This window comes from Heterodontus francisci, chromosome 2 (assembly GCF_036365525.1).
Source record: "Heterodontus francisci isolate sHetFra1 chromosome 2, sHetFra1.hap1, whole genome shotgun sequence".
Lineage (NCBI taxonomy): Eukaryota > Metazoa > Chordata > Chondrichthyes > Heterodontiformes > Heterodontidae > Heterodontus > Heterodontus francisci.
This window is the reverse complement of record NC_090372.1, coordinates 226,410,572-226,425,666: the sequence shown is the minus strand read 5'-3', so window position 1 is coordinate 226,425,666 and position 15,095 is coordinate 226,410,572. Positions and strand designations below refer to the sequence as shown.

The following is a 15,095-nucleotide window of genomic DNA, read 5'->3' as shown; positions in this document are numbered from 1 at the left end:
TGGGTTGATGGAGTACGCTACGTCTTTATCAGCATCGCCTTGCGGAATGCACACTCCATTGACTTGTGCTTTTTACAGTCAGACTTCCTTGTGGTGTTTTTGTGAAGCACAAAATAAAGGAACCCGACGAAGTGCTGTGGGAGTGCAAGGAGCATTAGTTATTCTGTTTTGGGGGTGGGGGCATAAAAGGTCAAACACAAGCCCTGTACACATTTAGAAGGTGGATTCACTAACTTTTAAAGGGAATTGGATAAATACTTGAAGAGGAAAAATTTGCAGGGCTATGGGCAAGACAGGGGAGTGAGATTAATTGGGTAGCTTTTTCAAATGAGTCGGCACGGACATGATGGCCGAATGACCTCCATCTGTGCTGTAAGATTTTTCGTTTGCGAGTACAGGCCTTAGCCTGATATGTGAATCATAAACTTAACCACTTGTGTGCACTGTTTTGGACTCCTTTGCATACTGCTGCACTCAGTCGTGAGCCTGTTCATCATGAATATGTACGCATACTGTCTCGCAAATTCACACGCGCTTCGACTTCCAAACAAGCTGTGCAAGCGATGGTAAATGGCTCATTTCTGTCATTGCCGTCCACATTCAGAAAAAGTAATTGGGGTCCCGGAGGATAGCTTTGTGTTTCTTTTCATTTAACTTCGTCTGTTATACATGGATGACATGGAGTGCTGGGAGATTCCTCCAGTTATTACTTATAGTGACCCCCAGATAATGAGGATGAGGGTCACCTCCCCATGTGCAGCTCTCTCCACACACTGATCTGTTCTTTCCCTGTTTCTGTATCTCCTTCAGATCCTTTGAAAATGTTTAAATTAAAGGATTGGCGTCTGCTGTTTGACCGGTTCCCTGGGCTCTCAAATTCTTCCTGTGTCACAGTTATTAGAACCCTGAGGTCACTGTTTCCCTCCACATTGGGGGATTATTCCTCTCTCCTCCTTTGGTACCACATTACCAACACCCCTTCTCGCTCTTCGTTTGCATCTGCTGCTCGGCTGTGTGTTTCTGTTTCCATGCTGGCTGCTTCTGGGGTGTGTGTGTCCATACGCACATGTGTGTTTGTATGTGAGTCTGTGTGCCAACTGTGCATGCATGCAATGAGGGGTGGGTGTGCAGGGTGTGGTGGATGTATGGTGAGGGGGTGGGCGCACGGCTTGGGGTGGGGGGTGGTGGGTGTGGGTGTGTGTGCTGTTCTGTTGGTGTACAATGTGGGTGTAGGGCAGGGCATGGGTATGTGATTGATGTGTGGGCTGTGCTGTTTAGAATATGTGCGTGGGATGTACTTTGGATGAGCAGGCAGTATGTGGGAGGTTGCGGCATGGGGTGGGGGTAGATGTGGCGTGGGGTTGTTGCAGCGTTCGGAATGTGTGGGTTACTGTGTGGGATGCGTGTGTGCGTGGTTGCGTGTGTGCGGTTGCGTGTGTGCGGGCTGCGTGTGTGCGGGCTGCGTGTGTGCGGGCTGCGTGTGCGCGGGCTGCGTGTGCGCGGGCTGCGGTGGGCTGGGCTGTGCGCGGGCGGGGTGTGTGGACTGTGGGGTGCGGGATGCGTGGGCTGCGATGTGTGGGCTGCGATGTGTGGGCTGTGGCGTGCGGGATGTGTGGGCTGTGTGTGTGTGTGGGCTGTGGTGTGTGTGGGCTGTGGTGTGTGTGGGCTGTGTGTGTGTGCTGTGGTGTGTGTGGGCTGTGGTGTGTGTGGGCTGTGGTGTGTGTGGGCTGTGGTGTGTGTGGCTGTGGTGTGTGTGGGCTGTGGTGTGTGTGGCTGTGGTGTGTGTGGGCTGTGGTGTGTGTGGGCTGTGGTGTGTGTGGGCTGTGGTGTGTGTGGCTGTGGTGTGTGTGGGCTGTGGTGTGTGTGGGCTGTGGTGTGTGTGGCTGTGGGGTGTGTGGGCTGTGGGGTGTGTGTGGGCTGTGGGGTGTGTGGGCTGTGGGGTGTGTGGGGCTGTGGGGTGTGTGGGGCTGTGGGTGTGTGGCTGTGGGTGTGGGCTGTGTGTGGTGGGCTGTGGTGTGTGTGGGCTGTGGTGTGTGTGGGATGTGTGGGCTGTGGTGTGTGTGGGCTGTGGTGTGTGTGGGCTGCGGGCTGCAATGTGCGTGGGCTGCGATGTGCGGCTGCGACGTGCGGGGTCTGCGGGCTGCGGTGTGTGTGGGTTGCGACATGCGGGATGTGTGGGCTGCGGTGTGTGTGGCTGCAATGTGCGTGGGCTGCAATGTGCGTGGGCTGCGATGTGCGGGATGTGTGGGCTGCGGGGCGTGGGGTGTGTGATTTGTGTGCATGTTGATCCCCAGGCATGTAATGGACTATTAGCCACTCAAATCGGTTTATTCACTGCTGAGCAGTCACTCTGAACCCTTCCAAATTGTGATCAGATTCTGCTCTCAGTTCCTATGCATCAGTTCCAGCTCATTGGTGAGTGGTCCTTCAGTCCGAGCTGGGCAGTCCCTCTGAGTGCCTGTCCAGGTGGAATCTTTTCGAACGGCTGGGCTGGGTGATGCAGCTGATCACATACACAAGGTAGTGTCAAATACATTTATGCACTGATTGGACTGGGATCATAGTCTTGACTGGAATGGCAAACATTGGGTTTTGGGATTCAGATCCTGCTTGTTGGCACTTGAAGAGTTGGGTGAGACTGTGCATTGTTTCACAATCACATCAGCTGCAGCTAACTCCAACACAGATGGAGGTGCAGCTGCTCAGGTGAAGGGCCCTAGTTGAGGTGTTTGACTAAGTTCCAAGTGACAGGAATCTACCAAAGGTGCCTGTAAATGTGATCATCTTGGATGCCCCAAGACCCTACCGCTAGGTGGCACTTTGCCCAGTGACTGGTGAACTGTACCTGGGTGATTGGACTTCAGCCAGATTACTCTGACCTCTGTTTGGACGTGACCTGTGGAACTGGGCTAAAGGAAAAGACAAACTCCAATTCCTCATCTTTGTCACTTTCTGCCTTGGATTATTCTCAGACTTGGGCTGAGAATTTGCGAGCCCAGTGTTGCATCTGTCTGCGTCCTATCTGTCTGCGTCTGCTTCTTGTGTCTGTGTGCCTGGTGCTATCCTTGATGCTGCATCGAGGGCTGTATTTTGACTGGGTTGAAGCTATGCTCCACTAATCCGCATGCCTCTGCTGATTCCTATCCTAACAGGGGGTCTCCTTTGATCAAGTCAATAATCTGCTGATCGAGCCTGCTCGAATTGAGAGGAAGAGGTCTGTAATGTTCCCTTTCTATATCAGCTCTACACATGCATGCCCAGTCTGTGATGTCGTGGGGTTTACCCCTTAAATACTTGGAGGTGGCATTGACCTGGGGTGCAGAGACACTCCACATAACCTGCCACTTTACTATGGTGGGAGTTTTTAATTATAAAGGCTATATAGTGTTAGTGAGATGGTAAGTAATGTAGAGAAACTGTACAGGACAGCTTCACATTCACATTTCAATCAAAAGGCTCTTGACTGCCTCCATTCTTACTGATCTGATCTTGTTAGGTTCTGTTCTCCTATTGAATTCTTCCCCAGCTCCAAGTGTCACACTGTGTTCTCTATCCTTCAGCATGGAATCCTGCCGTACTATCCTGTGATGACGGGCTTTAATTTCTGATCCTAAATGAATAGTTCAAGAAATTCTACCAACTCTCGATCTGAAAAGCCTTGGACATTTGAGTTAGGAGGGGATCCTGTTTGACTGATGTCTGTCACAGTAAACCTGGCTGACTGGTCCTGGAGGGATAGAAACATAGAAAATAGGAGCAGGATTAGGTCATTCGGCCCTTCGAGCCTGCTCCGCCATTCATTATGATCATGGCTGATCATCCAACTCAGTAACCTCTTCCCGCTTTCGCCCCATACCCTTTGATCCCTTTAGACCCAAGAGCTATATCTAACTCCTTCTTGAAAACATACAATGATTTGGCCTCAACTGCTTTCTGTGGTAGCGAATTCCACAGGCTCACCCTCTCTGGGTGAAGAAATTTCTCCTCACCTCAGGATGGGGACAAAGATTGTTTCCTGGGTGGAAGAAAGTTAATGTGGTAAATCATTGATACCAGCTCAATCTCACTAGAAGAATATTCCACTCTGGTAGAGTCCAAATCTACCCTACCCATTCAGTCTCCTTTGCGATATGTACAATCTCTCCATCAGAGACTCTACCCGACTCATTCAATCTCCTTCACACAACTTGTACAGTCTGCCCCAGCATATTCTGTAATTCATCCCTCCTTCATAAAGTCAGAAGTGGTTATGTTTGCTGATGATTGCAGTGTTCAGTACCATTTGCAATTCCTCAGATACTGAAGCAGTCCATGCCTGCATGCAGCAAGACCTGGACAAAATTCAGGCTTAAAGCACTCGTGCCACACATGTACCAGGCAAAACCATCCCCAACAAGAGAGTATAACTTGCCAACCCTCCTTCGACAGTACCTTCCAAACATGCGATCTCTACCACCTAGAAGGACAAAGGCAGCAGGTGCATGGAAACACCACCACCTGCAAGTTCCCCTCCAAGTCTCACACCATCCTGATTTGGAACTATATCGCCGTTCCTTCACTGTCGCTGGGTCAAAATCCTGGAACTCCCATCCTAACAGCACTGTGGGTGTACCTACCCCACATGGACTGCAGCGGTTCAAGAAGGCAGCTCACCACCACCTTCTCAAGGGCAATTAGGGGTAGGCAATAAATGCTGGCCTGGCCGGCGATGCCCACATCCCATGAACGGAAAAAAAGCTTGTCTAGATGGCTTCAGCCATAACTACTTTTAAGAAAGAAGCTTGGCATCATCCCGGACAGACAGGATTGACACTGCTGCTACGGAACTCGATATGCAGGCATGCACCATGGCAGCACTGCGTATCTACAGGAGACACTGCAGCACCTCACAAACGTTACTTGAACAGCACCCCCCTCCCCATAACCTGTTCCACTACGGAATACCAGAACAGGGATATCAGGAGAAAACCATCACCTCCAAGTTTCTCCCCAAAATTACTCACTATACTGCATTGCACATTTATTGCCTTTCCTTTATTGATACTGGCAAATATCCAGTGTCTTAATTGCTCATTCCGCTTCTCGGGAGCAGTGTTTGATAAAACAAAGACTTGCATTTAAATTGCGCCTTTCATGATCTCAGGATGCCTCATACGAACATACAAATTAGGAGCAGGAGTAGGCCACACGGCCCCTTGAGCCTGCTCCGCCATTCAATAAGTTCATGGCTGAACTGATTACTCCACATTTCCACCTACCCCTGATAACCTTTCACCCCCTTGCTTATCAGGAATCTATCTACTTCTGCCTTAAAAATATTCAAAGACTCTGCTTCCACCACCTTTTGAGGAAGAGAATTCCAAAGACTCACAACCCTCTGAGAGAGAAAACATTTCTCCTCATCTCTGTCTTAAATGGGCGACCCCTTATTTTTAAACAGTGAGTCCTAGTTCTAGATTCTTCCACAAGGGGAAACATCCTTTCCACATCTACCCTGTCAAGGCCCCTCAGGATCTTATATGTTTCAATCAAGTCGCCTCTTACTCTTATCTTCAGTGGATACAAGCCTAGCCTGTCCAATCTTTCCTCATAAGACAGCCCACCCATTCCAGGTATTAGTCTAGTATACCTTCTCCGAACTGCCTCCAACGCATTTACAACCTTCCTTAAATAAGGTGACCAATACTGTACACAGTACTCCAGATGTGGTCTCACTGAGGTGGTATAACTGAAGCATAACCTCCCTACTTTTGTATTGAAAGTGCTTTAGACCTAATTAGTTAATTTTATAATGTAATCACCAGTGTAATGTAGGACAACATGACTGATCTGGAATCCAGATTCTGTATATAAGGAATATGTACTGATCACAGCACCCTGTTTATGAGCAGTATACTCCCCTCTGATCCCAGTGTATATAAGGAGTATACTCCCCTCTGATCCCAGTGTATATAAGGAGTATACTTCCCTCTGATCCCAGTGTATATAAGGAGTATACTCCCCTCTGATCCCAGTGTATATAAGGAGTATACTCCCCTCTGATCCCAGTGTATATAAGGAATATACTCCCCTCTGACCCCAGTGTATATAAACAGTTTACTCCCCTCTGATCCCAGTGTATATAAATAATATACTCGCCTCTGATCCCAGTGTATATAAGAAGTATACACCCCTCAGATCTCAGTGTACAGAATTAGTATACTCCCCTCTGATCCCATTTTATAGAAGGAGTATACTCCCCTCTGATCCCACTGTATATAAGGAGTATACTCCCCTCTGACCCCAGTATATATAATGAGTATGCTCCCCTCTGATCCCAGTGTATATTAGAAGTATACTCACCTCTGACCCCAGTGTATAGAAGGAGTAAACTCCCCTCTGATCCCAGTGTATATAAAGAATATAGTCCCTGCTGATCCCGGTGTATACTGCCCTCTGATCGCAGTGTACATCAGGAGTATATGCCTTTGATCCCAGTGTATGTAAGGAGTATACTCCCCTCTGACCCCAGTGTACATAAGGAGTATACTCCGCTCTTATCCCAGTGAATGCAAGGAATATACTCCCTGCTGATCCGAGTGTATATAAGGAGTATACTCCCCTCCATCCCCACTGTATATACGGAGTATACTCCCCACTGATCCCAGTGTATATAAGGAGTATACTCCTCTTTGACCCCAGTGTATATAAGGAATATACTCCCTGCCGAGCTGACATATAAAGAATATACTCCCTGCTGATCCCAGTGTATATAAGGAGTATTCTCCCCTCTGACCCCAGTGTATATAAAGAATATACTCCCTGCTGATCCCAGTGTATATAAGGAGTATACTCCCCTCTGATCCCAGTGTATATAAGGAGTGTACTCCCCTCTGATCTCTGTATATGGGTAGTATACTCCCCTTTGATCCCAGTGTATGTAAGGAGACACACCCCCCTGATCCCAGTGTAGAAAGGTAGTACACTTCCCTTTGAATGAGTGTATAGAAGGCGTACACTCCCCTCTGATCCCAGTGTATGTAAGGAGTATACTCCCCTCTGATCCCAGTGTATATAAGGAGTATACTCCCCTCTGATCCCAGTGTATATAAGGAGTATACTCCTCTTTGACCCCAGTGTATATAAGGAATATACTCCCTGCCGAGCTGACATATAAAGAATATACTCCCTGCTGATCCCAGTGTATATAAGGAGTATTCTCCCCTCTGACCCCAGTGTATATAAAGAATATACTCCCTGCTGATCCCAGTGTATATAAGGAGTATACTCCCCTCTGATCCCAGTGTATATAAGGAGTGTACTCCCCTCTTATCTCTGTATATGGGTAGTATACTCCCCTTTGATCCCAGTGTATGTAAGGAGACACACCCCCCTGATCCCAGTGTAGAAAGGTAGTACACTTCCCTTTGAATGAGTGTATATAAGGCGTACACTCCCCTCTGATCCCAGTGTATGTAAGGAGTATACTCCCCTCTGATCCCAGTGTATATAAGGAGTATACTCCCCTCTGATCCCAGTGTATATAAGGAGTATACTCCCCTCTGATCCCAGTGTATATAAGGAGTATATTCCCCTCTGATCCCAGTGTATATAAGGAATATACTCCCCTCTGACCCCAGTGTATATATGGAGTATTCCCCCTCTGATCCCAGTGTATATAAGGAATATACTCCCCTCTGACCCCAGTGTATATATGGAGTATTCCCCCTCTGATCCCAGTGTATATATGGAGTATTCCCCCTCTGATCCCAGTGTATATAAGGAGTATACTCCCCTCTGACCCCAGTGTATATATGGAGTATTCCCCCTCTGATCCCAGTGTATATAAGGAGTATACTCCCCTCTGATCCCAGTGTATATAAGGAGTATACTCCCCTCTGACCCCAGTGTATATAAGGAGTATTCCCCCTCTGATCCCAGTGTGTATCCGGAACATTCTCCCCTCTGATCCCAGTGTATATAAGGAGTATTCCCCCTCTGATCCCAGTGTATATAAGGAGTATTCCCCCTCTGATCCCAGTGTGTATCAGGAACATTCTCCCCTCTGATCCCAGTGTATATAAGGAGTATTCCCCCTCTGATCCCAGTGTGTATCAGGAACATTCTCCCCTCTGATCCCAGTGTATATAAGGAGTATTCCCCCTCTGAACCCAGTGTATATAAGGAGTATACTCCCCCTCTGATCCCAGTGTATATAAGGAGTATACTCCCCTCTGACCCCAGTGTATATATGGAGTATTCCCCCTCTGATCCCAGTGTATATAAGGAGTATACTCCCCTCTGATCCCAGTGTATATAAGGAGTATACTCCCCTCTGACCCCAGTGTATATATGGAGTATTCCCCCTCTGATCCCAGTGTATATAAGGAGTATTCCCCCTCTGCTCCCAGTGTATATAAGGAGTATACTCCCCTCTGACCCCAGTGTATATATGGAGTATTCCCCCTCTGATCCCAGTGTATATAAGGAGTATTCCCCCTCTGATCCCAGTGTATATAAGGAGTATACTCCCCTCTGACCCCAGTGTATATATGGAGTATTCCCCCTCTGATCCCAGTGTATATAAGGAGTATACTCCCCTCTGATCCCAGTGTATATATGGAGTATTCCCCCTCTGATCCCAGTGTATATAAGGAGTATACTCCCCTCTGACCCCAGTGTATATATGGAGTATTCCCCCTCTGATCCCAGTGTATATAAGGGGTATTCCCCCTCTGATCCCAGTGTGTATCCGGAACATTCTCCCCTCTGATCCCAGTGTATATAAGGAGTATACTCCCCTCTGACCCCAGTGTGTATCAGGAACATTCTCCCCTCTGATCCCAGTGTATATAAGGAGTATACTCCCCTCTGACCCCAGTGTATATATGGAGTATTCCCCCTCTGATCCCAGTGTATATAAGGAGTATACTCCCCTCTGACCCCAGTGTATATAAGGAGTATACTCCCCTCTGACCCCAGTGTATATATGGAGTATTCCCCCTCTGATCCCAGTGTATATAAGGAGTATTCCCCCTCTGATCCCAGTGTGTATCAGGAACATTCTCCCCTCTGATCCCAGTGTATATAAGGAGTATACTCCCCTCTGACCCCAGTGTATATAAGGAGTATACTCCCCTCTGACCCCAGTGTATATATGGAGTATTCCCCCTCTGATCCCAGTGTATATAAGGAGTATACTCCCCTCTGACCCCAGTGTATATAAGGAGTATACTCCCCTCTGACCCCAGTGTATATATGGAGTATTCCCCCTCTGATCCCAGTGTGTATCAGGAACATTCTCCCCTCTGATCCCAGTGTATATAAGGAGTATAAAAAATAATAAGGGGAAAGTTTTTTTTTTGTTTGAAAAAAATTCTGGTGATAAGGTGAGTACTACCTATGTGTTTTTTTAAAATTCAGTGTAGCTTATTAAGGACTTTAGATTGTAGTGGGTAGAACAAGGTAGTATTTTATAATTCAGGGAGTAACTAATTAATCTAAGGGTAAGTCATGACAGGAGAGCTCAGCCCCGTGATATACTCCTCCTGCACTATATGGGAAATCGGGGATGCTTCCAGTGTCCCTGGCGACCATGTGTGCAGGAAGTGTATCCACCTGCAGCTACTGACTACCCACATTACGGAGCTGGAGCTGTGGGTGGATTCACTGTGGAGCATCCGCGATGCTGAGGACGTCTTGGATAACACGTTTAGTGAGGTGGTCACACCGCAGGTAATGGCTGCACAGGCAGAAAAGGGATGGGTGATCACCAGACGTAGTAGTAGGCGCAGGCAGGTAGTACAGGAGTCCCCTGTGACCATCCCACTCTCAAACAGATATACCGCTTTGGATACTGTTTGGGGGGATGACCTCCCCAGGGGAAAGCAGCAACAGCCAGGTCCGTGGCATAACGGAGGGCTCTGCTGCACAGCAGGGAAGGAAAAGGGGTGGAAGAGATATAGTGATAGGGGATTCTATCCTATTATTACAACCCTATAATTCATACACCTATCTGTGATTTCTCTACCTATATGTTCCTCCAATTCCCTCTGACTATTGGGGGGGCCTATAGTATAATCCCATCAGATAGGCGTTTCTGTGGCTGCAAACGAGACTGCAGGATGGTATGTTGCCTCCCTGGTGCTAGGGTCAAGGATGTCTCAGAGTGCTGCAGGACATTCTGAAAGGGGAGGGTGAGCAGCCAGAGGTCGTGGTCCATATTGGTACTAACAACACAGGCAGGAAGAGAGATGAGGTCCTGCAAAGTGAATATAGGGAGTTAGGCAGAAGGTTAAAAAGCAGGAACTCCAGGGTTGTAATCTCAGGATTACTCCCTGTGCCACGTGATTAGGCAAATGAATGTGTGGCTGAAGAGCTGGTGTAGGCGGGAGGGCTTCAGCTACTTGGATCATTGGGATCTCTTCTGGTGCAGAGGTGACCTGTACAAGAGGGATGGGTTGCATCTGAACTGGAGGGGGACCAATATCCTTGCGGGGAGGTTTGCAAGTACTACTCGGGAGGGTTTAAACTAGTCCTGCAGTGGGGTGGGACCCAAAGTAGTCGTCTCTCCGATGAGATAGTTGAGGCAAGTGTAGAGGTAAAAGCAAGCAAGTCCAGTAGGCAGCCCGGGCAGGGGCAGGACAGGGAGCGTGGAAGGTCTGGTCGGCTAAACTGCATTTACTTTAATGCAAGAAGCCGTACAGGTAAGGCAGATGAACCCGGAGCATGGATCGGTACATGGGATTGTGATATTATAGCTATTACAGAAACATGGTTGAGGGATGGGCAGGACTGGCAGCTCAATGTTCTGGGGTACCAATCCTTCCGATGTGACAGAGGTGGAGGTAAGAGAGGAGGGGGAGTTGCACGATTGATGAGGGAGGATATCCCGGGGGGGGGATGTCCAGCGAGGCCATATGGGTAGAACTTAGAAATAAGAAAGGGGTGATCACTTTGATGGGATTATACTATAGGCCCCCCAGTAGTCAGGGAAGTGGAGGAGCATATATGTAGGGAAATCACAGATAGGTGTAGGAATTATAGGGTTGTAATAATAGGTGATTTTAACTTCCCTAATATTGACGGGGACTGCCTTAGTGCGAAGGGATCAGATGGGGAAGAATTTGTTAAGTGTGTCCAGAATAGTTTTCTGAAGCAGTATGTGGATGGCCCCACTAGAGAAGGGGCTACACTCGACCTCCTCTTAGGAAATGAGGCTGGGCAGGTGGTTGATGTGTCAGTGGGGGAGCACTTTGGGACCAGTAACCATAACTCTATTAGCTTCAAGTTAGTTATGGAAAAGGAGAGGACTGGTCCTCAGGTTGAAGTCCCAAATTGGGGGAAGGCTAATTTCGATGGCATCAGACAGGAACTCTCAAAAGTTGAATGGAAGAGGCTGTTTATAGGTAAAGGGACGTCTGGCAAGTGGGAGGCTTTTAAAATTGAGATAGGAAGAGTTCAGGGCCAGCATGTTCCTGTTAGATGGAAGGGCAAGGCTGGCAAGTTTAGGGAACCTTGGTTGACAAGGGATATTGAGGGTCTGGTCAGGACTAAGAAGGAGGCATATGTCAGGTATAGGCAGCTGGGATCGAACGAGTCCCTCGAGGAGTAAAGGGGATGTAGGAGTACACTTAAGAAGGAAATTAGGAGGGCGAAAAGGGGCCATGAGATTTCCCTGGCAGATAAGATAAAGGAGAATCCTAAAAGATTCTATAAGTGTATTAAGAGTAAAAGGGTAGCTAGGGAGAGAGAGTAGGTCACCTTAATGATCAGCGTGGTAATCTATGTGTGGAGCCACGGGAAATGGGCGAGGTCTTAAATGAATATTTCTCGTCTGTATTTACCGTGGAGAAGGTCATGGAAGCTAGTGAGTTCAAGGAAGGGAACAGCAATATCCTGGAGCATATCAACATTACAAAGGAGGAGGTGTTGGAGGTTTTGAAGCGCATGAAGGTGGATAAATCCCCAGGGCCTGACCAGGTGTATCCTAGTATGCTATGGGAAGCAAGGGAGGAGATTGCTGGGGCCCTGGCAGAGATTTTTGTATCATCGTTAGCCACGGGTGAGGTACCGGAAGACTGGAGGATAGCTAATGTTGTGCCTTTATTTAAGAAGGGCAGCAGGGCTAAGCCAGGGAACTACATGCTGTTGAACCTTACATCAGTGGTGGGAAAGTTATTGGAAGGGATTCTGAGAGACAGGATTTATATGCATCTGGAAAGGCAAGGTCTGATTAGGGATAGTCAGCATGGCTTTGTGCGTGGGAAATCATGTCTCACAAATTTGATTGAGTTTTTCGAGGAGGTGACCAAGAGGATTGACGAGGGCAGGGCGATGGACGTTGTCTACATGGACTTTAGCAAGGCCTTTGACAAGGTCCCGCATGGTAGGCTGGTCCAGAAGGTTCAAACACATGGGATCCAGGGTGAGCTGGCAAATTGGATACACAATTGGCTTGGTGATAGGAGGCAGAGGGTTGTTTTTCAAATTGGAGGCCGGTGACCAGTGGTGTGCCGCAGGGATCGGTGCTGGGCCCTCTGTTGTTTATCATATATATTAATGACTTGGATGTGAATGTAAGTAGCATGATTCGTAAGTTTGCAGACGACACCAAAATTGGTGGTGTAGTGGACAGTGAAGAAGGTTGTCTAAGGTTACAACAGGATATAGATCAACTGGGAAAGTGGGCAAGGGAGTGGCAAATGGAATTTAATGCAGACAAGTGTGAAGTGGTGCATTTTGGGAAGTTAAACCAGGGCAGGACATATACAGTGAATGTCAGGGCCCTGGGGGGTGTTCTTGAGCAGAGTGACCTTGGGGTGCAAGTACATAGTTCCCTGAAAGTGGCAACACAGGTAGACAGGGTGGTGAAGAAGGCGTATGGCATGCTTGCCTTCATCGGCCGAGGCATTGCGTGCAAGAGTTGGGATGTCATGTTACAGTTATACATAACGTTGGTTAGGCTGCATTTGGAGTACTGTGTGCAGTTCTGGTCGCCGCACTACAGGAAAGATGTGATTAAGCTAGAGAGGGTGCAGAAAAGATTCACAAGGATGTTGCCTGGTTTGGAGGGCTTGAGTTATAAAGAGAGATTGGATAGGCTGGGTCTGTTTTCCCTGGAGCGAAGGAGGCTGAGAGGGGACATGATAGAGGTATATAAAATTATGAGAGGCATAGATAGGGTAGATAGCCAGAGTCTGTTTCCCATGGTAGGGGTGATTAAAACTAGAGGGCATAGATTTAAGGTGAGAGAGAGGAGGATCAAAGGGGTAAATTTTTCACACAAAGAATAGTGGGTATCTGGAATGAGCTGCCAGAGGAGGTGGTGGAGGCAGGAACAGTAGCAACATTTAAGAGGCATCTGGACAGGTACTTGAATGAGCAAGGCATAGAGGGATATGGAATTAATGCGGTCAGTTGGGATTAGTGTAGATAGGCATTATGGTCGGCATGGACGCGGTGGGCCGAAGGGCCTGTTTCTATGCTGTACGACTCTGTGACTCTATGCACAAAGGAGTATTCTTCCCTCTGATCCTAGTGTATATAAGGAGTGTACTCCCCTCTGATCCCAGTGCATTTGAGGAATATCCTCCTCTCTGATCCCAGTGTATATAAGGAGTATACTTCCCTCTGATCCCAGTGCATTTGAGGAATATCCTCCTCTCTGATCCCAGTGTTTATAAGGAGTATACTTCCCTCTGATCCCAATGTACATGAGGCGTTTACTTCCTTCTGATCCAAGTATGTAAAAAAAACCTTGCATTTCTCTTGCGCCTTTCTTCACCACAGGATGTCTCAAAGCGCTTTACAACCAATGAAGTATTTTTGGAGTGTAGTCACTGGTGTACTGTCGGTGATGCAGCAGCCAATTCGGGAGGACTAGCAATGTCATAATGACCAGATAATCTTTTTAGGGATAATTATTGTCCGGAACACTAGGGATAGCCTCCCTGCTCCTCTTCAAAATAGCACTCTGGGATCTTTTATGTTCAACTGGGAGGGCAGATGGAGCCTCAGTTTAAGGTCTCATCTGAAAGACAGCACCCGAGACAGTGCGGCACTCTTTCATTACTGCATGAATTGTCAGCATTGATTTTTGTGTCCAAGTCTTGAATCAGAATCACAGAATTGTGACAGTGCAGAAGGAGGCCTTTCCGCCCATCATGTCCACACTGGCTCTCTGAAAGAGTAATTTACTCAGTTCCATTCCCCCACCTTCTCCCCGTAATCCTGCCCATTCTTTCTTTTCATACAACAGTCTAAAATTACAGACTACATGCTGAGGGATGCACTAAAGCTTGGGGCAGCCGCCACATTGATGTCCCCTGCTTCGTAGTAATATTGTCTCCTGAAGTCAGGAGGAATAAAAGAGATGATGGAGGGTGCTGAATTGTTTCAAGAAAATAGCCTGTTCTATCTGTGGTTGGGATTTTGGCAGCCGTTTTAATCTTGTTTAGTTTCTCTCGGTTGGGAGATGTCCTTAAGTATTGCTCAGAATGTCATGAATAATTGATCTGCCTTTTGTTATTAAGCTGGGTGATTGCAAACAATGAGCTCAATTGTTTACTTAATAAGCAGGTATATGAAAAATTATCATTCAGTGGGACTTGAACCCAAAGCTTATAACTCAGGCGAGAGTCCTCCTGATTGGGCCACAGTTCAATATTCTCCTGCCTGACTGCAGTGTCCTGTGTCTAAGGGATATAGGAACAAGAGAAGGCCATTGAGGTCCTTCCGCCTGTTCCTCTGTTCGGCGAGATCATGGCTGATCTGTATCCTAACACCATTTACTCGCTTTGGCTCCACATCCATAATTCCTTTATACCCTTGGCTAACAAAAATCTAGCAATCTCTGATTTTAAATTATTTATTGGGCACCTACTGCTTTTTGAGAGAGAGTTCTGCACTTCTACCACCCTTTGCATGAAGAAGTGTTCTTTAACATCTCTCCTGAATGGTTTGGCTCTCATTTGACGATTCTGTCCTCTTGTCCCAGACTGTTCATCCCCACCCCACCCCACCCCAACCCCTCCCGCTTGTACCCTCACCCCCCCCCCCCCACCACTATCCCTCCTCCCCCTCTCCTCCCCTCCCCCCACCATGCTCTCCTCCCG

At 47.7% G+C, this 15,095-nt stretch overlaps 1 protein-coding gene across 1 annotated transcript in view; it reads left to right on the top strand.

The window, feature by feature from the left end:
- scrib (scribble planar cell polarity protein) overlaps positions 1 to 15,095 on the top strand; it is a 542,315-nt gene that overhangs the window by 138,863 nt on the left and 388,357 nt on the right. Inside the window, exon 17 of the mRNA XM_068016616.1 lies at positions 3,153 to 3,218. Coding sequence (XP_067872717.1) covers positions 3,153 to 3,218 — 66 coding nt within the window. The remainder of the gene's footprint in view (positions 1 to 3,152; positions 3,219 to 15,095) is intronic.